Genomic DNA, 25,292 nt, shown 5'->3' on the forward strand with positions numbered 1-25,292 from the left:
CCCCCCCCCCTTTTTTTTTTTTTTTTTTATTGAGCAGGCATGGCTATAACCCCAATATGCTAGCAACGCCGCAATTGAAGTCGCCGTGACCCGACGGTGGGTGAATGTTACTGCGGCTGTGAGGGGTGCCCGCGATATATCCCTCTTTGAGCCAGATAGGCAGGCGTAGTGTTGGCATATCTTACTGTTGGCCCCCATGTGCTTCTTAGTCCCAATCTTGTTTATTTTATTTTTTTTTCCACCTATCGCGTCGCAGACATGATTAGTGCAGAGCTGTCTGCCCCTTGAGGTCGTTTGGCGCATCCGATAGTGCTCATTATCAAGCAAGCGGCGGGAAACTGGTGCATGCAAACAACCTTTTCGAGCTCTGTCTGCGAGAGCCTCTGGCCAGAAGTACCGTGGTGGGCTACAGACACTCCTATACGGTGCATGTCAATGCGAGGTCGTTGTCGTTTCCAGGTAATGTCTCCTCTGTGTAGCCCCAGAAGCATGAACTGTGCCTTGAGGGCCAAGCTAGAACAATACCTGCCCGCGCCGCCCCCCACTTTTTTTTTTTTTTGTCTTTGCCTCGTATCACATCTGGCTACATTGTCTTTGCATGCCAGCAGTGCAAATTTTGTGCTCGAGCGTCGTGCCCACAGCAACGAAGTACGAAACGTTTTATATTCATGCCGGCGCTTTGCTATACACATCATCATCAGCCTATATTTATGTCCACTGCAGGACGAAGGCCTCTCCCTGCGATCTCCAATTACCCCTGTCTTGCGCTATCGTATTCCAACTTGCGCCTGCGAATTTCCTAACCTCATCATCCCACCTGACTTTCTGCCGTCCTCGACTGCGCTTCCCTTCTCTTGGTATCCATTCTGTAACCCTAATGGTCCACCGGTTATCCATCCTACGTATTATATATACATGGCCTGCCCAGCTCCATTTCTTCCGCTTAATGTCAACTAGAATATCGTCTACCCCCGTTTGTTCTCTGATCCACACCGCTCTCTTCCTGTCTCTTAACGTTACTCCTAAGATTTTTCGTTCCATTGCTCTTTGTGCGGTCCTTAACTTCTTCTCGAGCTTCTTTGTTAACCTCCAAGTTTCTGCCCCGTATGTTAGCACCGGTAGAATGCAATGATTGTACACTTTTCTTTTCAACGACAGTGGTAAGCTCCCAGTCAGGATTTGGCAATGCCTGCCGTATGCACTCCAACCCAATTTTATTCTTCTGTAAATTTCTTTCTCATGATCAGGGTCCCCTGTGAGTAATTGACCTAGATAAACATATTCCTTTACAGATTCTAGAGGCTGACGGGCGATCCTGAATTCTTGTTCCCTTGCCAGGCTATTGAACATTATCTTTGTCTTCTGCATATTCATCTTCAATACACATAACATTCATCTGCTATACACATAACGGAGATCAATTAAGGAACACGAGCACTTGTTTTGTGTAAATGTAGGTGACGTGTGTTTGTGCACGTTCACAGAACATGGTCTGCTGTAAACCACGAAGCTCTGTTGATACTAAATTATATGTGCTTTCGTGTCCCATGCTTATAATATGAACGAGAAGAGGGGAAAAGCTGAGGATCGATCCCGATTTTTGTTAATCGAAACCAACAGATAATGAAGCCAAGGAAATCATAGGGGAACTTATTAGTAGTTTTTGGAGTGTAGAAATGATCAGCTAAAAGAAATGAATGTTTCAGTTTTAGTTTAGGAAGAAAAGATAACTTGCTGCCAGTGGGAGCCGAACCCACAACCTCCGCATTATTACGCGTGCGTTGCACCATGCACCAGTTGGGCTACGGCTGTCCCTCGCCCACATTTTTGGGTATGTATGTATGTGTACATGATTTAACCCTGGAAACGCATGCTATGTGGAGGTTGTAGGTTCGGCTCCCAACTGCGGCGAGTTGTTTTTTCGTCCGCATTCATTTTCCTTTAGCTTATCGTTTCTGCACTTCAAATAAAAAGTATATTCTCCCTCTGCACGCGCGCGTGCATGCCCTATCGATTTCACTTATCTTGCTATGCTGTAATGGGTAGAACAGCCCACGCGTCGTTTAACGTGCGTTTCTTTTCCATCAGTTACTTCTCCGGTGGCGGAGATATACATCTATATATTTTTCGAATTATAGCGAGCTAAATTTGCGGCGTGCGACGCGGAATGACGACGTGTGTACGTCAGCGTCTATAAATACCTTTCCATCAGAATAGGACTTCACCGACGTTGTAACATGAAAAACGTGTCAACAGCGTTAATATAGCAGGGATCGCACTGTGCAGTTTAGAGGACGAGATACTACCTAATGTAACGCTTGGAGGGTAGTGTATAGCTATAGACTTCCAGAGCTGTGAATGCTGACGCAAACGAGACAAAAAAGAAAAAAATATACGTAGAACCTCTTCAGGGAGTTGTCTGAATGATGCGTAAGCATTTCGTAGTAGTGACATGGTGTCTAGTGCTCACACTCAAAGCTGCTGATAATCCTAGCACTGCTCAGCGGCTGCGGTCTTCTTATACGGTAAATGCGACAGCGCTGCGGCGACACGAACTGCTGCGGAAGGCGGCGCAACGTGAACTGATGACGAGGCAAGCAAACTGAAGCAGGTGGTGACGCCAGGTGCGCTGATGACGTTCCGATCCGAAGCTACGGCTGCTTCAGAGTTCTGGCTTACAAAAGGTGTGCCTAGTGCGTGCCTGAGTGCACACGTCACGTATTCACAGAGACGCGCTCGTGCCACCGCTCACGCGTTAATTCGTCGTCGTCTTCCACAGCTGGCTCTTTCTTGAAAGCGATCGTCTTACGCGGAGGATGGACGGACGCTCGGACAGTTCTCTCGTTGGGTAACCATAGAAATGCTTGCGCATTTCAAACTACAAATAAATTCCCCTATGCATACCTTGACTTAATTATCTGTTGGCTTCATATTGTAACGGATACGAAAGGTAGGCACAAAAAGAGAGACGACGAAGAGAACGAAGAGAGGCCGGACTGCGCTACGATCACGCTCCGATCATCGTCCATCTCCTGTAAATAAAACCATTTCTTCACAACTCTTCGTAACAGTTGTGGTGGAGGTGCTGGGTAATCGACACGCGAAGACGGAGGCTGAACCACAAGTTCTTCGACGGAGCCGTCGCCTTGCTGGACTCCCACCGAATACACCGGAGTTGAATATGTCCTACGACGCAGACGAACAACGGCCCATTACAACTGCTGCGCCGACCAGCTCCGTTCAGCAACTGAGGGATGCGCGTCCCTTCGCCGGAAGACCGCCCGAAGACGTCGAGGAATGGCTCATCCAATATCACCGGGTGAGTGCCGCCAACAAGTGGAACAGCGCTTCTCAGCTTTCGAACGTCGTGTTCTTTCTAACGGATACGGCGTTGATGTGGTTCGACAATCACGAGGACATCACGTTAACGACATGGGCAGATTTGTTTCGGAAATCAAAGAGCGATTCGGTGACTCGCGACGAAAAAGAAGAGGGCAGAACAGACGCTACTGCAACGCGCGCTAGTGCCAGGCGAAACCTGCACGACCTACATTGAGGCAGTAATAAAACTGTGTAGAATGGTAGATTCTGGAATGTCTGAGGAAGACAAAGTCGGGCACATCCTAAAAGGAATTGCTGATGATGTTTACAGTTTCCTCATCGCTAAAGACACCCTTGCTTCCGTCGCCGACATCATTCGGCACTGTCGCACTTTCGAGCAACTGAAGACGAGGCGCGTCACGCCGAAGTTTGGCAGGCTAGCCAATGTGACGACAGTTGCAAGCGTAGAGAGCAACCAACCCCTCGATCTTGCATCAATGATCCGACAAATAGTTCGGGAAGAACTCAGCCTGCACGCGCAAGTGACACATCGAGGCACTCATAGCTTCCGCTTACCACCAACTCTTCGTAACAATATGATTATGCTTATAATATGTATGACGTAATGTCGTTCTTACTGGTACTGTAAGTACAATGTAAACATTTTACTCGATATGGTAAATAGTTTGCGCGTGCGTGCGTGCTGTGCGTGCTGTGTGTGTGTGTGTGTGTGTGTGTGTGTGTGTGTGTGTGTGTGTGTGTGTGTGTGTGTGTGTGTGTGTGTGTGTGTGTGTGTGTGTGTGTGTGTGTGTGTGTGTGTGTGTGTGTGTGTGTGTGTGTGTGTAAATTGACAAGCAGCTTTATGTAGTAGAGCACACGTGGTGGAGAAGTCGAGCGCGGGTGTTGAGGCTATAGTGCGAAGAAAAGCTCGGTCACCCTATTTTGCAGAAAACGCTCCTGTTCGCGGTCGATCACCTCTCATGTTCAGGAAGGATACCCGCCACGGTGTCTGCTTCTTATCATGTGCAACCAACCTGGACTGCAAAACAATGCCCGTTTTTGTGTACGTGTTGTGTCCAAAGGCAATATTTGCTCGAGCTTTCTTTTGCAGCTGCGCTTTTCCAAGTGACCGTTGCTGGCTCATCTCTCGTGATGAACTATAGGAAGCGCGCCGGGTACTTTGAGGATAGGACGCCTCGATGACGCGCAGTCGGAGTAGAAAATTTGCCGATGACGACGATTATATGCTGTAAGAGTGAAAAGGTAAAATACTATAGTTGGTTCCCGTTGAGTCTAAATACCGGAAAAATACTACGACTATCGAAGCGACGACGACGCAGCTAGTACACGCGCTGGACTAGAAGATATGCAGAAACCATTGAGTGCATCTTCTCGGAAGGTCGCAGTATCCATGACGAAGTGAATGTGGACGCGGCTACTCCCCACTGTCACTGTGTGATAGGTTTTTGAGGATGCTGAGGAAAATGTGAATTGATCTGTGGCGAAGAATAACGCCGACAGATTGGTTGTTGTACAATGGCTGGGAGAACACAATGAAGGGAACAATTTCTCGTTGTTGCTTTCTTTCTGGCTTTTTTTTTTTTTGCGAAGTTATATTTGTGTAAAAATAGATTAAAGTTTGATAGCTTGTTGCCACGAACCGCGACGTTTAACGGCGGAGACAAGAAACAGCGGAAGGATAAAAAGGATGTTCCGTGGTGGTGGCGTCCCCCCACTCCCTTCCACCATCCACTTCCAAGGATATGCTCATAACCTTTATCCATCAATTCTGTGCATACTCGTCGTGGTTGCTTAGTGGCTATGGTGTTGGGCTGCTAAGCACGAGGTCGCGGGGTCGAATCCCGGCCACAGCGGTCGCATTTCGATGGGAGCGAAATGCGAAAACACCCGTGTACTTTGATTTAGGTGCACGTTGAAGAACCCCAGGTTGTCCAAATTATTCCGAAGTCCCCCACTACTGCGTGCCTCGTAATCAGGTCGCGGTTTTGGCACCTAAAACCCCACAATTAAATTAATATTGTGCATCAATCGGGACGTCAACTGCCCGATTGCGCCTTCTGCAGCTGTTCAAGACAGCTTAACTGTAGCCCAGCTGTCTTCTCAAATGCGCCTCGAAAATAACTTATAATCACGATTCAAATTCTTGGTTGCATGGGCGACGCCTTTGCTCGTGTGTCAGTCACACAGAACGTTCGTCCGTGATGCGTAATCGACTAAAGCTTGTAACTCGGACACGTTTTATATTAGCTGCTTAGCACTTGTTTTCATTAATGTCGTGCTTCTCTTGTGCATCAGCACAAGCAAGCTGCTTGTGCATCACTTGTTAGCTGCTTATTAGCACTTATTAGCTGCTTAGCACTTGTTTTCATTAATGTCGTGCTTCTCTTGTGCATCAGCACAAGCTGCTTAGCATCACGTTCGTCCGTGATGCGTAATCGACTAAAGCTTGTAACTCGGACACGTTTTATATTAGCTGCTTAGCACTTGTTTTCATTAATGTCGTGCTTCTCTTGTTATGACAGTCGCTAAAGGTTTCAAGCACTTACTGCACCGTTTCGCCAATAGAACAAAAGAATAGGCTTTCTCTCAAGCCAGAAACATTGAGCTAAAAGGGGCGCGCTTTACACTGCGCTTTGACGCACTCACAGAGGTTCTCTTGCAGTATGCACCGGACTGTCTTGCATCGCTGTCAGTCGATTCCGTCGGAATGAACTGAGAGATAAAAGGGTTTTAACATGCACTATCCGTCGTCGCTTCAATGTATACATGTTTCCCTTGAGTCGAGCCTCCGTTCCTGTGCCTCGCATTCTAGCGACCGTCATACTTGGACAAAACCGCGACGCATAACACGGCAGCTGATGCCTGCTGACATACTTATGGTTCGTCATTGCCTCTAAATGTCGACGACCGACGACTTCCGGAAGTTTTTGACGTCCCCTGTGAGTTCACCTCCGACGGAAGTAGCTGTCCGGGCGACAAGAAACTTCCACGTCCGGTTTTGAGGCGCCTTCTGAAATTCCTCTCAGCGTCGAAACGATCGTGTTGTTTTATAATTCGCCGCTGCTCGGGGTCAACGCCCTGACGGCGGCCGATACGCGCCTTTTTCCTGGCATGCCTTCTCGAAGCGGTTGGTGGTCAAGAAGCTCCCCGCATGCTGGTAGCTTCGGGTGGCTTCGTCTCGCAGTCACTGCCCACTGGGCCTTGTGGAAACCGCGAAGTGACACGTGGCTGTTCCCAGCTTTAAGTTCAGACTTTGTCTCAAGCTCACGGTTGTACCACTGAAGTTAATCCCTGCCTAATAATAACAATTCCTCACTTGGTTTCAAGAAGGAATGACCCCAGTGAAAGACGTCTTTTTCATTCCGCCACTTCACAGGCGTCGGTTTAGTTTTGACTCGACTGCGGACGTCATGTGGAAATGCGCGTAATTATTTGGCCTCTTTGGAGCCGCGTGACTGCATATAAGTAGTGTCTAGCCTCCCTGCTTTGTGGTGAAACAATCGCTAGATAAACAGGCAACATCAAGAGATTTCCCTACGCGTACACTTCTTATAGCGAGCCGAAGGGTTATCCATGTGGCAGTCGAATGGACTTTGACTGCGCCTTTTCGCGAAGTACGCTAACACGAAAAACATCTCCTCGAAACGCCGAATTTAGGCCGTTACAGATACCTCTTCGACAAACTTATGGCGCGATCGGGCTTGCACAGATTTGCCGCTTTCAGGATCTTTCCGTTGTTTTGCTGGAAAGTGACAACTGGTATGCATTTATCACCCATTGCACCAACTAACGGCACCTACCTCTCAGCTACGTTGGTAGACACACCGGCAGCTGCCTCCGGGTTCGTGTTTTGAGCTGTCGAGCTCGTACGAGCCGATATGAGCGCCGCTGATTGTGTGCATTCGTTTCCTTCAATTCCTGGAATCGTTTCTCTCGCTAGCCTATATATGAGAGTGCATGGATTTCAGCTGCAGAACTTTCTCAGCCCGCTGATTGACTACGTTGCCCCACCAAACATTCATCCACTTTCCAAGGAATTCATCTATATGGCTTCATGTGTGCGTTAGTTTGCCTCTCAGCATATGTAATCGCTTCGCGATTATATATGCAAAATGGACAATGTTTAGCAGTCAACAGTCTTTCGCAGTCGACGTTGTGTTTCAAAACGACAGCGTGGCTGGCCGCATGCTCAAGGCGCTTATGCTTACAGTCGCCGGCCTTGGCGGCTTATCGATACAGCGCACGTGGCTTCTGTAGCTTTTTCGAGCCTGTGTATACCGCGATGGCCGTGCGCGCTTTTTCTCGCTGTTTTCCTCCAACGTGCCGGCTTGTGTTATTACGACAAGCATCTGGATGCGCTTTTTCCGTTGCACACTAATGCCCACAGAAGCAGCGAACATAATACGCAGTCGGGGCTGACTTCGAACGGCGAAATTGATTGCGCATTTCTTTTCAGTGTGCAAACTTGCATGACACCTTCGAGAAACGGGGAAAAAAAGGCTGACATAAGGGGTGCGGGTAGATCGTAAGAAGGCGTTTTCTCAAAGCGAAGCACGTTTAACGACTGAGGCCGCTATGCTTAGACTCACTCAAACCTACGGCGCGAGCGAAGCGCGTTTTATCTTTTCTGATATCTTGAGCCTGGCTTACAACAAGCCAGCTTGATTTCACAAGTGTTTCGTTTTAGGCATTCATGTGGCCAGGGTCTTTACGGGGGGCTATTTACGCTTCTTATTCTGACTTAACCAAAACCTTTCCGTTGAATTGGCCTCTGTGAATTGAATTGAATTACATTGGCCGGGATTCGATCCCGCGCCCTTGCAGAAACGCCCGTGTACCGTGCATTGGGTGCACGTTAACGAATGCCATGGGTGATCAAAATTAACCCAAACCAGCCGCAGGAGGCACAGCATCAGTCGACGCATGTTTCGTGTTTGAACCGTAGGAGGCGACCACATGTAACGTATATTACCAGTGCATATTTTTTGAGTTCGTTACACGCCGCGCGAAATGCGTGCTATTTCGATGTTCGAAACGCACGTCGCTATAACTACCCAGTTTTCGTGCGGTGCAAGATGCACGCCCCAACGCAGAGCCTCGAAGGTATACGCCGTGAACGCGCTGCTACGAGGTTCCTCCTTCTAACTGCGAGCGCTGCAGCAGGACTTCGTCTTTGACGCTGCGCTGCAGCGATCAGGCGTGCACGCTTGTACGCCGCGTCTACGACAGACGCGTGGGTAAACTTCCGTCCCTGGCTAATTGCCCCGCGCTGTCGCCCGGGCGGAGGTGCCTCGTCGTCGTCGCCGTCGATAACGCGACAGTGTGCTCAGACAAAAGCCTTTTGTTTTCTTTTCGGAGACTGCGCCGAGTCGCGTGCATTGCGTGTACGAAGAGGGCCCGTGCGCGCTCTCCGATATGCGCGGCTGTTGTGCCGCAGACTGAGTAAACACGGCAGGCTGTTGGGAAAGGTGACCTGCCCCCTTGATAGGGCGCGCGCGGAACTCTTCTCCCGCGATGTGCTCCTGCCTCCCTCCCCTTTCTCCTCCTCTCCCCGCACTCTGCTAAATCGCGTCCCACGTGACCACAACAAGGAGCCATCCGGCGCGCGCAGTTTTGCGCGACCGACCCGAGTGCAGTGCACAATCGACGAATGAGCTTGCTACAGCAGTGAACGTACAGCATGGTCGGCGTCCCCGTCGGTGCCTTGGCGCCGAGCATTCTCGAAGCCCTCAGTCACCGAGCCAAGGCACCTCCGAGCACATACAGGTGAGCTCTTCAGAAGCTGATGTGGATTCGCGTTGGTGAGCGTCCTCCATTTCGTGTCCTTACAGCCAAGGAAGATTTCGTGTCATCCAATGAAGATTGTTGGAAGTCAGCGCTCGTGTTTTCAGTTTCTTCCTTAGTCCATGTGTATAGCCTGCGCTGCAGAAAATGTAGTCGGGCATGACAGCCAAGCGCAACAATTACGGAGTGTTCGATCCTTCGCTCGGCAGTCGTGATCGTTGCGAATACATTGTTCCAGCAGCATTGTTCCTTACGCTGACAGTTTAATCTTTTCCTGCCTTTAAGAGACACCCAAGATTCTTGCAATCGCTGCTGCTAGGAAACGTTTGTTTGGCTCGCAGTGGATGTGCCCCGTGCATCTTCTTCGCGAGCCATACTGCAGACTCTAGCGCCTTTACGTGCATGAACCGTTGACACTGCGCCGTCTCTGTAGCAGCGCTGATGGCGATAATCACCCACTCCCATCGTTCGAGTGCCAAGTATGGGCAGCGATCCGACGGGAGAACGATTCGAGCCCGAGTTCGGTCCCCACTTGATGGCTTTGTCCCAGGATCGTCCCGTCGGACGCCCATCACTCGTTGCCATTTCTCGTTGCCATTTCCACGAAGACAATCGCCGATGCGCGTGGTGTAATGCTGATATAAAGTGAGTTTTCATGCGCAAGTGTGGCGCTTGAAAACGCAGTTCGTTGACCGATCTCGAAGGCCATGGGACGCGTCGCTGCCACCGATGACATCGCTCGTCCCGACTGCGAACCAGCCTGTCCGCTCTCGCTGTTTCAGTGTCGTGGAATCGTCATCGCTGAAATATATGATCGAATCAGAAAATGGCGCCGAGAGTGATCACCCGACACGCCTGCTTCCTGCCACTCTTATTAAGCGATGTAGAGGTGATCGCGTGCCATATTGTATAGGCGCGAACCCGCAGTTCGGGCGCTACGCGTCCTATCCTGCTCGGAGCGCGCCAAGCACGCGTAGGTGTGAGAAACGTTCCAGATGTGCACTATAACAAAATCATGGTGTGGGGGTGGCGGCTTTCCCAGTATACAGCGCATGCACCGCTTGTCTTCGACGCGCGCAATACCTGCAGCCGTGATTTGCGCACGACAAGGCCGTCGCACGACGAACGAGGAAGTGCGCGCATTCGTTTGTTGCTGTACTACAGCCTGAAAACGAAGTGCACTCGTTCCGGAGCGTACAGTTCTGAGCGATTTTGTTTGTGCAGAGAGCTCGGCCTGTTTCCCGGTTCCGCCTGGTTCCTTCGGCATCGGACGACTTCGACCTCAGGACCAGGCTTGCGAGTTCGGTGACGGGAGGTTTAAACACCTCGTAATTGTTCTTTGACGGTGCTACGTTGTAAGCGGCAAGCCTGCACCGAAGGAGACAGGCGTCCTTCCAGCTACTATACATTTTCGTGATTCGGGCAGCTGAACGCTTTTGCTCAATTTGAACCACTTCCGTGCGTACAACGTACGCCCCTCGGATGGCTGCATTGACGACACTGTGAGTGAGTAAACTTGCTTTTTTTTTCACACAATTATAAACCTGGAGGTATTTTCATTCTTCTCCTTGGTTTTTAGCTTACGTAATCAAATAATCTAACTATATAGAAAGAACTTGGGGCTTTGTATTGCTTTAGTAATTGCCTCATTCCAATGTGTTCCGTATATTTTCGTTCCTCGTTTCCTGCGCATCGTAAAAACTTGTCAAGTCCGCTGAAAAAAAAAAAAAATGGGGGGGGGGGGGGGGGGAAGCAATAAGGAACGACTCTATCCGGAATAAGTACTCATTGCGAACCCTGCTCTCGTGTTTTTGTTGTTGCGTTCCCGGGATAAATGAAATCCTGACGCCGTGGCATTTGGGCCCGCATTATTAATTTATCACTTTGAGGGACGTCACTCGTATACGGTTGACTGGCTGAAGCATACGGAAACAGTCGCGACAAGGTGGATTGCACGTCTTTGATTCGCGCTGTAGTCACGTCAGATATGTATACGGTTATCGAGCTCACTGACAAGACGTCCCTCGCTGTATTGAGGCGTCACATTGGACGTTACGCGGTAAAAATATTGCACACATAAGGGTGCCGCTAACACCTCCACCCTTTGCGGGTAGTATCAAATCGTTGATGGGACCAAATGAAGTTTTCGTTTTTGGAGACGTTTAAAGCGAAGCTTTCTTTGACTCGTTCCCCCACTTTTAGCGTGCTGGCTGCTATCTTGCACGATTGGCTGGTACAGGACATAGTGCAAACAAGCGCGGGGTATATACAAACAGGCTGCCCTGGGCGGCAGATGATGCGAATAAGCGCGCGGACGTGAGCTTCAGCACAAAAACACGCCGTCGTCGACATTTCATCGCCTTCATTCCGTTGTCAGCATTCTTTCGTTGTCATCTCGTACCGTGTTCACTCTGCCATCGTCACTGCGTTGTCATTTCATCATAACGTGGCCCTTGTTCCGTCGTCATCATTCTGTCGTATCCAGTCCAGTGTCATCGTCCCATTATCGCCGTTCCATCGTGCTCACTCCGTCAACGTCATACAGTCGTCTTCATACTGTCATCGTGCAGTCACCGTCATGCCGTCGTGGTCGTTTCCATCGTCGTCATTTTGTCGTAATCATTCCAGTGTCGTCACCCCATTGCTGTCGTGCAGTTGTCAGTCGATCGCCGTCGTTCCGTTTTCGTCATTTCTTCGTTATCATGCGTTTGATCCGAATGTAAGTGCCCATAAGTGCCCGTCGAACGAAGTGCTTCCTGGTGCAAACGTGTCCAACGTAACCGTGTGCTCTATATACTCGCCAAACAAGTACAACGTTCTTTGCAAGCGTCAATGAAAACTTCGCTTAAACCGATTAGCACAGCGCGTGGGATCCGCATATGTTTTATGGCAAGTAAACATGATTAGAGCTGCAACAGATAACTCTAAAACTGCGTGCACTCAATTTTCGTATAGCTATCGCTCGTGTCGGATACTTCGGCGCGCACCAGGCTGTAAAAATGGGTTCAGTATTCACCTACGGCTTCTCTCATCGCAGTTGTTGTTTGAGCTCTCTTTCATGTACAATCCTCTTTTTTTTTCTTCTTCTTCTTCTTCTTTACAACCTTGAGGTTAAGGGTACTACGTCACGCAGTGTGATTCGATAAAGTGATAGATTGATAATATGGTCGCTAGATCAAGCCCCATAAAAGCTATCCAGTGTTCTTCGAAATATACCGGAGTCGTCTCGTGTGGCATGCTCATCGATGGAAGATATTTATACCTACACGCGGGATGTCATTGATTAGCCGGAGGCGAATATCGCTACGAAATCGCCACTCCACTCGTAGATAAGGGGCCTCGTTTTGATCAGCACGAGTTGGCAGGCTATGTTGGTTTGCATGACCTTTGGCTGCAGCGTATCAAAAAAAAAAAAAAAAAAAAAAAAAACAGGAGTGCGAGGCAAATAAGCTGACGCCACAAGTAGCGAAGAGCTCCGGGTCGACTTGTTCCGCGCGGTCTCCAGTTCGACAGTTGCCGGAATCGAGCTGAGACGCCGGGACTTTTCAGCTTGCATGCATCCAGTGGGGTACGCTGGTGCAGCACCGCTATACTTAGCCCAGAATATGCGCAGCTTCTGCTTGCAGCACTGTCGCATCGTGGTTTCATTTATTCACGTGTACCGGTATGCTCATCCTTTCTTTTTAATGCGTTAGCATTTGAAATGTCAAAGCGGGAAAAAAGTGTAGTTGTGGGAAATGTGGGAAGACGGTCACGTTGTAGAGGTAGATAGGGGATGCTAGAGCTTAGAAGTGCGCGTGCACCGTCAGTTGCACTTGGTTCCTCGAATAGCCAGGACGTGTGTCGAGTGAGCTCTTGAACAACTTATAAGTGTGAACGCGGTTTAAATCACGGATTCGGGACTTCAAAGAGGTGCGACATAATGCCAACGCCTATTTCTCGCATTCGGAATTTTCTTCGTTCTGCTGCTGAAGGCATTGATGAACCAGTCGCGCATTCGTAGGCATCTTCTGCATGCCAGCCGTCCTCAATGGCGGTAGTGCGTAACGCTTTCTCTGACGAGCGACAAACGGCTCCTTGATTTTGCAGTTACACGCGCATATGAAGAGCAAAGGCTTCTTTGCTATTTCCGCCCTATCTCTGTAGAGATTCATGGCCTTGAACGTCCCAAAGCAACACTGGGTTTATGAAAGACTCCGTTGTGGAAGGCTCCGGATTAATTTCGGTCACAAGGGGTTCGCTAACGTGCACGCCTAAATATTGAGCACACTAGCGTTATTGCACTCCGCCCACATGGGAATGTGGCGGCCGCGGGCGGCTATAACTCGTGTTCAACAAGGTGGGTGCCATAGCCACTGCTCCACCGTGGCTGGTACCGTATATCATTGTGAGGTCTGCGGTTCTTCCTTATAGTTAGCCCTGCACTGTTGAGATTGGCATCTATTTCACTCCCGAGATGTAAGGGAAACGTTACGCATTGCAGGGACAGAACTTTCATTTGAATGGCTCGCGGTGTAATTCTTCGCTCTGCGCTGTGTTCAGCATCCCGTCGTGGATGCGCGAAAGCATAAGAGCCCAGTTTTAGAGCCGCGCATCGCGCGCGTAGAAAAAAAATAAGCTTCGCCTTTAAGAGTAGAACGCGATAGCGTTATCGGGACCCGTTCGCATCGCATCGTTCGCATACGGCAAGTAGGCTTCATTCACTGCAACACTGAACGTGGGAAAGCCAGCTTACAAAGACCAAGCTTACACCGATCTCCTTAAAATCGGCTTCACTTTTAAACTGAAATGCATTGCTGGAAAAACGTTTTTCCAGGGGCAATATAAATGGTTTTATATTAAAATGTGAAGACCCTAGGAATTGTTTTTACTATTTTATTGTTTGCTATTGCTCCGACGCGCGCAGGTCTGGTAGAAATGCTGGAAAAGGGGTTTGGTGTTCGAGTTTCCTCGTAGCAAAATTAGGTTATTCGTGCATTCAAATTACAATCTGACGCCGATTGGTAAACAATCCGACGGCGAATCCAACGCCGAATGGTAAAGTCGTACTTTACCATTTTTCTAACAGATTTCACTGTGATAAATTCAATTTTTGTTCACCAAAACCTTGCACCACGTGGAGGGCCTGCGCGGTCGATGTGGCTGGATGATTTTCTCCGCCACCCGCGATCACACGCCGGTTGCCGGCGCCGGATTTTCTGCGACACAGGCCCCTAAACGCTGTCGCGTTAAAATGATTTTGAAAGCGAGGCTTTCTATGCGAGCACTCCCGTAGTTTCCTGACCGTGGCTCCTGGGTCTTTCTGTTGTCTTGCCGAATGGCTCGCGCTTAAAAAGAAACGCAACTCGCCGCCCTAACCATCAGGCCATAATCGCACGTATGCTTATTTCGTGCCAAACCGCTTCGCGTACGAAAGTTTCGCTTCGCATAGATTCCGAGATGTGCGTTAGATAAGCATAATGTTTTATGCGAGGGCCCTTATACGTGATGCTGAGAAGTAGGAGTCAGTTCAATCTCGTCGTGAGGAGGAGCAGGTTGTCGGGCACGTCCCATTCGCCTTTGTAGCGTCGCTGTTACCTTTGTCCGAGTCGTTTTATTGCGATGTCAACGCGTACGCTGTCCGGTGCGCGTGAGTTCTTGTGGCATTGTTCCGATTTAGAATGCCGTGCGCAGGGCCACTGCAGCGAAGCGCGCCGAACAGGCAGTCTCGACAGTCCTGAACGATCCCAAATACTCGCTGCTTTGCTCAGCGTGTACGCAGGCACGAATTGCCGTGCTATATGAAGTCATAAAATTCTGGCTCGTGCGCAGTCACGTCGCTTTCTGCAGCGGCTCCTCGCCTATACGTCCCCCATCCCCCTTACTAACACACACGCATGCACCTAGCTTGCAGCTAAAGGACGCCTAACAATGTGTGTCACATTGTTTTGTCGTTCCCCTTCTCTTTCGTCCTTTGTTTCCGCGCTTCGAAGTTACGTCTTCAATGGTCCCTCACCAGGTACGGCCATTTCGAATTGACAAGTGCAGTGCATATACAATGCACGTAAACCATCCTGCCTGCAAAGTATTACACCTCTACGCGCCGCGGAAAGAGCTGAAATTTCAAACCGAACGCCGTTTTCCCTTCTCCTCGCGGGCGCCGTGCGTTTGTAGACGAATTAAGTTTAGACAAATATAATACCTACAAACCGGATGTATGCGTGTCTTTGTTTTACTTCGTACCGTAGCAAGAGAGATATACTTCCGTTTTGTCTGCTTGTTCCCATGTCGTGCAGTCGCGGCGCGCGCAGAGAGTGAAACTGTCATTTTCTACAGTGTTCCAGAGCGGTGATCATGCTCTGTGATCCGCTTGCATCTGCCTGAGTATTCGTGTAGCGCTGACTTATACCGCTAGTCGGGTGTTCTCGTGCACAGCGCGCAAAATCGTGCGCTGCGTGAACGAGATGAACGCAACAAGCTTGCGAGCAAGACCGTTAGCGAAAGTGCGCTGCGCAGCAAAAAAGCGATAAAAAAGTTTTAAGAGAAGGCGGGGCCCGTGACGTATGCGTCACGCGATCCTCCAGCTCTGATATGGGAGAACGTAGGGAAGTAATTTCGCTTGCGGAGGCTAGACGCATGCAAGTGAGAGAGAGTCTATATGTTGGCGAGCAACTAAATATAGAATTTTCAGCACGGTCTATCCTGCATAATATATGAACGAGGCGCGTTGAGTATGCGGCCGAAATATTTTCCATTTGCTTGATTTCAGTTTTGTTTGAATCACGTGTCGCTCTTATAGTCCACCATCGTGTGGCATGTGTTGTTATAGACAGCCGAGTGCACGTGTAACGCGCAAGGACTGCTCGAGATACACGAGCATTTTAATTGTTCTTATCTCTGCACAGCCGGCCCAAAACGCGACGGCGCACTGCAGATGTTTCACCGTATAGTTCGTATTCATGGATGGCGGCGTTTCCAGCTTTCTTGTTCGATTAGTCAGTTTAAAACGTTGCTATGACGCCAAAGTTATGCTTCCAAACTCGTCTAATTGCTTTTTTTTTTTTTTTTTTTGGTGCGTGCGTGATTGTGTGCTTGCGATACTGCCTGAAAAGAAAATGTTTTTATTTTATCTACAGTGATTCAGACTCAGTGTTATGTTTGCGACTGCTCCCCTTTTGTATGAAGGAAGAAATAAAGGAATTGAATAAAAACCATTTTGTATGTGCCTCGCTTCACATCACAGTACCCTCCAGCTCTTGTTTCGAAGTTCGCCTGTACTTGATATTATTCCACACACCGTGCACCACTAAAACTACAGCTGCGTATTCAGGTGACGCAATGTCGCCGTTCAAAAGCTTGCGAAGGTCTCTTGCTCGCGGGCGTGTATGGTGTGAGGAACCAGAATGGAACGCTGCTCTTGATTTTCTGGGATCACAAAGATCGATGCACCCGCCCCCTTCCAGGATAGGGGTGTGATTCAGGGTGGGCCTGCAGATGACTAAACTGCGGGATGATTCATTGTTTCGGGCGCTGTACTTCCACGCTTCAGTAAAGGCTAAACCTCATTCGAACGATTTCGTACGCCATACAACCACGCGACGGCGACGAGTTGGGCCGTCACGAATAGTCACCGTATCACTCTATTCTGTATAGGTATTTCTATAAAGATTGTATACATTCTAAGATAGAGAATTCATGATTGCCAGTCTGCCTCTAGAATATGTGCAAGACTACGTTTATCAAGGCCAATTACTGACAGGTGAGCCCGACCAAAAAAGTAAATTTACAGAATAAAATCGGATTGAAGCGCATATGGCAGGCATTACCAAATCTTGACTTGCAACTCACCGCAATCCTTAAAAAGGCAGTGTACAATCATTGCATTCTATCGGTACTAACACACTTCGCGAAAAGTTTGCAACGAGCGATGGAACGACAAACGTTAGCCGTTGCATTAAGAGACAATGGTATGGATTAGAGAGCAAACAGGAGTAGCCGGTATTCTAGTTTACATTAAGAGGAAGAAATGGAGCTGGGCAGGCCATGTAATGTGCGTAGGGCAGATAACCGGTGGACCATTAGAATTAGAATGGGTGCCAAGAGAAGCGCAGTCGAGGACGGCAGAGAACAAGGTGGTGTGGTGAAATTAGGAAGTTTGTAGACCATAAGATGGAATACGCTGCCGCAAGACAGGGGTAGTTGGAGATGGCTCCTTCGTTCTGGAGTGGACGTAGATAGGCTAATGGTGATGTATATTTATAAAAAGTCGTCCATCGCCCGTGAGTGCTTCGACGGACTGCTAGCAATGAGACTCCGGCTGGTTACGCGATTCGTCATCGCTCCCCTGCTTCGTGTGTTGCGGTGGAGCACGTACTCTTTTCATGGATGCAGCGCGGAGCGCTTTGCACGCTCATCGGCACTGCAACCTGCGGGACTGCGAGATACTAGCACAAAGGCTTAAATATCGCATAAGCGTGTGCGTGTCTCTACGTGGTCGAACATAATCCAGAGCTTGCCGTTTTAAGGCGTCTGTCATAGTCCAGGTGTTGCATTTGTGACGTGAATGCAATCGCTCGGCCACTCATTGTGTGCTCTTTTAAAAACGATAGTCTTTCATGGGCTACCTAAACGTGAAAAACTTAGTCTGTCTGTCACTCGATTCAACCGCTCGGCCAAAATCAAGCATGAGGGGAGGAGGTGCAGAGAGAGAAAGAGACAGAGAGCGAGAGTAATAATAAATAAAATAAACTTTTTTGGTAAGGCGAGATTCGAACCCGAGTGCCCATGGTCTGAAGGCGAGCGTCATAACCACTAGGCTATATACCCCTATTTTTTTTTTCTTTATTGCCACATTGAACAGCGCAATTCAATTACACAAAAATATACATTCGAAGGCTACATTCGATACATTCGAGGATCCCGTTAATATTCGGGCATGTTTAAAAATGCTTAAACTCTTGGGAGCCATTCAGGCTCTGGGGTTTGAAACTGGTACACAGCTATAATTCTATTGCTTTCCTTGAACTATAGTCTTACTGAAGCCGCGGCTCTGTAGCCGGCTTTAAGCCAACAGTAATAAAAGGTCCCAACAGATGGCGCGAGAGCAGGGCGAACGCGGGAAATTTGAATTTAATTTAGCAAAACCTCTTTTGCATCCATCATGGGAGGAGTGAGAGGGGAGGGGAAGAGCGTGAGGGGTGGGAGGGGGAGAAGAGAGGGTGTTGCGTATCAGGGGCGGCAGAAGACTATCGTCTTTCGACGTCATTTGCAGCGAAGCAAGCAGATACGCGGCCAATTTTCTTTCTTAACCGCAGTACGGTCGCATGTAAACACTCACTGGATCCATTGACATAACGCATAATGTTGTCTTATCGTTCGTGATTGGCGTAGTCATCCTTGTGCACTCGTTGCCTGACACGCTCTGTAGCTTCTACTCAAATGTGCAGTCAACTTTTTAACGCTACCGGTTGTTCTAGAGATTGCGATAGCCGAACAAAAAGTCTAGCGCGAACACTCCAATGAACTTCGAGTTTTTCAGTGGCACGAGCACCGAGTGACACTCTGTTTCTTGCGCAGCAACTTCCGGTTAGGGACCGACTTCCGGTTTCTCACAGAGGTAGGACGAAATTAAATAGAAGTCATAAAAAATAAAGGTAGGTATCGATGGTTCTACTTATGTTTGATGATATGACATCAAAGCACAGGTTAAATTGTTAGGAATAATTAGAAATAATTAAGGAAAGTAATTGCCGTACACCAAAGCACACAATCGTACACTTTAGATACCCACCGCATCAGTACAGGCTCCCGTGAAACTCCAAGACTAGAAATGATGTCATCAGTGACGTCACACTTAAACGAGGGGTATCCGCTCATTACTAACTAAAATAAAGACGAGCTATTTAGAACTACACACCACCTGACACAGAGTGAACGCCTGCCTAGCACAGCGGAGGGGAAACGTCACTCCCTCCTTCGCGTCTCGCCCTTCTTCGCTCCTAGGTGCGAGTGCCGCTAGCAGACACCTAAGTCAAGGATTAGGGTCGTTTCTCTTTTTTTATTTCCCACTCATCACTTCAGTTTTGTTCATTTTCTTTCAAGACCCCTTATAGGGTGTTACATAAGGGTTGAGATACAGTAAGCGAGACATAAAGTAATGTATGTACAACGTTATCTTTGCAAGGTTATCACTAACACGTTGCAAGAGGGAAGACGGGGATTATATGGCGACGATTGCGGATGGAAGGTCGTTCCAATCCGCGGAATTGAGAGAAAAAAATAAAGGATGATGAAAATACGATATAATGGTAAAATGTAATGTTCTGTAAAGCCCGCTGTAATGACTGTAACGTTCTAATGGTGAGCACCGGTTTCCGGGTTCGACTTCCGGCTTCGGCAGCCGCTTCTCAATGAAGATTTAATCCAATAATGGTCATCTTCTGAGACCTTTGGGCGCGTTGTAGAACATGGAGTGGTCTAATATTTATACCAAAGTTTTTCACAATGGCGTCTAGCACATAAAACTGTTTTAGTTTTTAGACTATAGGGAGCAGGCCAGATCAATCACATGAATCCTGTCATTCCCCGCTCAATGTTCTACAATGTCTGCATTGCCGGCGTTAGTTATAAACGTTGCGAGAACTGAGGAAGAGTGTTCAGTTATCGCACGATAAAGACGGCAAACATTGGGAAGAGCCTGCGGTTCCTTTTTTTTTTTTTCGCGTAGAAATGTTCGATTACGCTACCATCTAAACTACCTCCACTAGCATTAATTTAATAATATATCATTTGTCCCACGTAACTTGGGCCAAAATGTAAAAATATGCAAGTGCCACGCAACTGGACAGAACCAATGTAATGTTTGCCTTCGCTTGGAGCAAGTCGTTGGAGTTGTTTCTTTCTAAACCTGAAAGCCCGTGAAATCCCGCGATAAGTGCCGCGCGACTAGTCGCGCGTTTTTTTTTTTTTTTTTCTTTTTTTATGCCGGGTTTTCTTTCAGGTTTGAAAAAAACTTTTATGTAGCTACGTATTGGGTAACAGAATGCTGGATCCGGAATTTTTCAGGATGGTCTACAATTTTCTCATTGACACTTTTGCTCCGAATATAATATTTAACAAAGCTGAATAATTAAAGACAAATTATGTTACTAGACTATGTTTTTGTATTTCGCATAATTACTTAATTATTTATTTTTAATTATTCAACTTCATTAAATATTCAGATCAACAGTATGAGAAAGTTGTAGACGATCCTGAAAAATTCCCGATCCAGCTTTCTTGTTCCTCAATACGTGCTACATAAAGGCTTTTTTTTTTTCAAACCAAGAGAGCCCGCAAAACACAGTCGAGCGGCAATTCTTGCGAGCTTTCGCGGGCTTTCATTTAGGTTTGGAAAAAACTGCCCGCAGGGGCGTCTGCGAAAGCAGGCGTTTGGTGTGTTGCGACACCACGGACCCGAGCACATGGGGGTTGGACCCTCCCACGTTTATCCGTGCGTGGCTTAGCCGTGTCCGGGGAAAAGGGGATCCTGGGGGTTGAGCCGAAGCCGGGTGTTTGGACCTTTAAGGCCCCTCGGCGGAGGCAACACACCCCTTTGGCCTCTGCTTCACGTAGACGGCACCCCCGGACTGACCCGCCCGGGGGAAACCGGTAGTCGTCTTTTCCTATCTCTCTCTACCATCATCTTCGTCTTTCCCTTCCACTTTTAATCTGTCCTGTCCTCTCATCTTTTCCATTCACTTCGAGTTTTCCTGGCGGCAAGGGTTAACCTGGTGTGGCTGTCCTACCTTGGGTATACCATATTGGGTTATAGCAACGGCATACTGCTGGCGCTGTGCAGACTTGTCTTATGTTCTGCCACGTCCCCTTGTTGGGCTCCGCGGTGGGTGGCAGACGCCGTTGCCGAACATGTAGTTTCTTTCCATGGGATCCCCGAACCCTTTCTCAACTGATCGTGCCTCGAAAAGGGTACGCACCGATGCAACATCACTATTCTTGCCCAAAAACAGCGAACGTTTCCCGAAATTCCACGTCCTCCACTGCGAACAATCATCTACAAAAGCTAGAACAATTTCACCATTTCTTGTGGCCAAGTGCCTAAGAGAAACCATTGGAACTGGTTATAAGGTAACAAAGATGGCAAGTGGAGATTTGCTCCTGGAACTAAAAGACAAGGAACAATACAACAGACTAGCACACCTCGTAGCCTTTGGTAATATCCCTGTTTCTGTGAGCGCGCATCGAACTATGAACACAGTCAAAGGCGTAGTATCAGATGAAGACTTAATGACATTGAATGAAGAAGAACTCCTGGATGGATGGAAGGACCAAGGCGTAATCCACGTGCAGCGCATCACAATCAGAAGGAATGACAACGAAATCCCAACAAAGCATTTAATACTCACTTTCAGTTCAACCACATTACCCGAGACACTTGAAACCGGCTATGTAAAACTTCATGTTCGACCTTATATCCCAAACCCGCGACGTTGCTTCAAATGCCAAAGATTTGGTCACGCATCCCAAAGCTGCCGAGGGCAGCTTATGTGCGCAAAGTGCGGCACAACTGGTCACTCTTCTGACGATTGCAATAATGACGAGGTACATTGTGCGAACTGCGACGGCAGTCACCCGGCATACTCCAGAGCTTGTCCAGCCTGGAAGAAAGAAAAAGAAATAATTACTGTAAAAGTGAAGGAGAATATCACATTCCGCGAAGCACGTCAACGTATCTCCTCGTTGTTCTTGCTTAAAACATCTTTCGCCGAAGTGGTGCAACGGGGGGCGGCACCACAACGGCCTCTGGCGGTAGCCCGGACCACGCCTAGCGTGCCGAGGCTAACGCCACCCGCCCCTAAGGTGGGAGCAGCCAACGCTGCCCTGCCATCTCTCAAAATGTCCACACCAGTGGCCTCTACAAGCTCCGGCAGCAGCCAGGGCACCGCAGAGGCCACAGGGGTCCTTTCGACCTCCGGCCCGGTGGGGACAAAGACTTCGTCGCTCGAGGTGAAGTCTACGCGACGCACACATCGCTCTCTGGAGCGGGTGTCCAGTGCCTCGCAAGAGGCTATGGACACCAGTCCAAGCCAAACGGCGCAGGTAGCGTCGAAGGAGCGGCGAGGTTCTCTCGACCGCTCCAAAAAAGACAAAACACCAATTACAGGGCCTGACAAAGGCCTTGTAAAGTAAAGTCACTCTCCTCCCTTTTGAGACACACAGCGCCTTTTATTTTCCTCCAACATGAACACAATAATGCAGTGGAATGTTAGAGGACTAATCCACAACCTAGACGACATCCAAGAACTTATCAATAAATTTAATCCAAAGGTGCTGTGTGTTCAAGAAACACACCTAAACTCCAGAAACACCAACGTCCTACGTCAGAATATTGTTTTCCGAAGAGATCGCGAGGATTCTGCCGCATCATCTGGTGGTGTGGCCATCATACTCGACAGAAGTGTAGCCTGTCAGCAACTTCCACTCAAAACGGCACTAGAGGCGGTAGCCGTTCGTGCTGTACTTCTGGGTAAGCTCATAACCATTTGCTCGCTCTACATACCCCCACACCATTCTTTACACAAGCATGAATTTCAGTCATTTATAGATGAATTACCAGAACCCTACCTCGTTCTTGGCGATTTCAATGCACACAGCAGCTTGTGGGGCGACAGCACGTATCGATGCGCGAGGACGCCTAATTGAACAATTTCTTTTCTCCTCTGGTGCGTGTCTCCTGAATAAGAAGGAACCCACCTACTACAATCTCGCAAACAAAACTTTTTCTTCCATTGATCTCAGTATAGTTTCCCCGTCTATATTTGCTGAACTTAAATGGGAAGTTATAAAAAATCCTTACGGGAGTGACCACTTCCCGATACTGCTGAGATCACCACTACAAAACGAACCTCTACCACAGGCACCCCGCTGGAAGTTGGATATGGCAGATTGGGAGAAATTCAAAAGTCTTACAAGTGGTATCTCGTGGCCTGACATATCTTTGCTGGGAATTGATGCTGCGGTTGAGTATCTTGCATCTTTCATAATCAATGCCGCTACTGAATGTATACCAGAAATTAATGGTGCGACCTGCAAACGCCGTGTCCCATGGTGGAACGAGGAATGTCGGAACGCTCGTAGGAAACAGAACAAAGCGTGGGGGTTGCTACGCGACTCCCCAACTGCGGAAAATCTTGTTAATTTTAAGAAAATTAAATCGGAGGGCAGAAGAACGCGCCGACACGCCAGGAGAGAAAGTTGGAAAAAGTTTTTATCAGACATAAACTCATATACAGACGAGGGCAGAGTCTGGAAGAAAGTTAATAAGATAAAAGGGCTACAAACCTATTCACTCCCGTTGGTAAACACACAAGGCCACAGTCTGGAAGACCAAGCTAACTGCCTGGGAGCACATTTTGAACATGTGGCCAGCTCATCTCATTATTCCCAAACATTTAAAAGGCACAAAGCTACAATAGAAAAACAGAAACTAGAAAGAAAAGGTACGGGAAACGAGGCATACAACCAGCCATTCTGCATTGCTGAGCTGTATGCATCACTTAGTTGTTGCAATAAGTCTGCGCCAGGCTCTGACCGCATAGCTTATCAAATGCTGAAACACCTTCCTCATGAAACAAAGAAAACTCTCCTCTCCCTATACAATGCTATATGGACCTCCGGCAAGATCCCCTCTGCCTGGAAAGAGGCCATTGTCGTTCCTATACTGAAGCAGGGCAAGGACCCATCGTCTGCTTCGAGTTACCGCCCTATAGCACTAACAAGCTGCCTCTGCAAACTGTTCGAAAAAATGATTAACCGCCGACTAATACATTTTCTCGAATCAAACAAATTGCTTGACCCGTACCAATGCGGGTTTCGAGAAGGTCGATCCACCGCCGACCATTTGATACGTATTGAGACGCAAATTCGTGAAGCTTTCATCCATAAACAGTTCTTTCTCTCTGTATTCCTTGATATAGAAAAAGCCTACGATACCACGTGGCGGTTTGGAATACTTAGAGACCTCTCGCACGTTGGTATACGTGGTAACATGTTAAATGTCATAGAAAGTTATTTATCTAATCGCACTTTCCGTGTTCGTGTGGGAAATGCTGTATCAAGACCTTTTGTGCAGGAAACTGGAGTGCCACAGGGTGGGGTGCTCAGTTGCACTCTCTTTATCGTAAAAATGAGTTCTTTGCGTCTGTATATCCCAAGAAACATGTTTTATTCTGCATACGTCGATGATGTACAGATAGGTTTCGCCTCGTGCAATCTCGCAGTCTGTGAGCGGCAGATTCAGCTTGGTCTGAACAAGGTGTCTAAGTGGGCAGACGAGAATGGATTTAGCCTTAACCCACAAAAGACCACCTGCGTCCTGTTCTCCAGAAAGAGGGGTCTGCACCCCGATCCTGACATTGAGTTGCAGGGAGAACGCGTGCACGTAAAAACAGAACATAAATTTTTAGGTATGATTCTAGATACGAAGCTTACATTTGTGGCACACATACGGTATCTAAGAAACAAGTGTATGAAAACAATGAATATTCTAAAAGTGTTGTCACGCACCGCTTGGGGTAGTGACACACAGTGTCTTTTAAATTTGTACAAGAGCCTCATACTTACAAGATTAGATTACGGCGCCATAGTGTACCATTCCGCTACGCCAAGCGCCCTAAGGATGCTGGATCCTGTACACCATCTAGGCATCCGCCTAGCCACTGGTGCCTTCAGGACAAGTCCTGTTGCAAGCCTGTATGTAGAGGCGGACATGTGGTCGCTTGATATGCAACGTTCATCCTTAAGCCTCACCTATTTCCTGAAAGTAAATTCAAACCCGGAACATCCGTCCTTCTCAACCGTAAATGATATGACCAGTTCCACACTCTTTAATAACCGGCCGACAGCAAGAGAACCCTTTTCACTACGTGTAAGAAAAATTAGTGAAGAAATGGACATCCCACTACTTGAAAATACTCTGATGGCCCCAGCAAAGCCAGTGCCACCGTGGCAGTGGCAACTCATAGAGTGTGATACTTCGTTTGTAGAGGTCACAAAAGATGCTCCAGAGGCACATATCCGGATGCATTTTCTGGAAATCCAGTTCAAGTACTCGTCCTGCACTCAGTTTTACACCGACGCTTCCAAGTCACATGCAGGGGTATCTTATGCAGTAGTCGGCCCATCGTTCT

General features: G+C 48.2%; 1 protein-coding gene across 11 annotated transcripts in view; it reads left to right on the forward strand.

The window, feature by feature from the left end:
- LOC119456345 (protein Aster-B-like) overlaps positions 1–25,292 on the forward strand; it is a 166,148-nt gene that overhangs the window by 51,784 nt on the left and 89,072 nt on the right. Inside the window, exon 1 of one of the 11 annotated variants that reach the window (XM_049669771.1) lies at positions 8,899–9,108. The exons of 9 other annotated variants lie outside the window; for them this stretch is intronic. In XM_049669771.1, the coding sequence (XP_049525728.1) occupies positions 9,023–9,108 (86 nt within the window). In that variant the 5' untranslated portion in view covers positions 8,899–9,022. Of the gene's footprint in view, positions 1–8,898; positions 9,109–25,292 lie in introns of those variants that run through there. One more of the 11 variants, XM_049669770.1, reaches the window with a different exon arrangement.

The sequence above is a fragment of the Dermacentor silvarum genome, chromosome 6, assembly GCF_013339745.2.
Source record: "Dermacentor silvarum isolate Dsil-2018 chromosome 6, BIME_Dsil_1.4, whole genome shotgun sequence".
Classification (NCBI taxonomy): Eukaryota; Metazoa; Arthropoda; class Arachnida; order Ixodida; family Ixodidae; genus Dermacentor; species Dermacentor silvarum.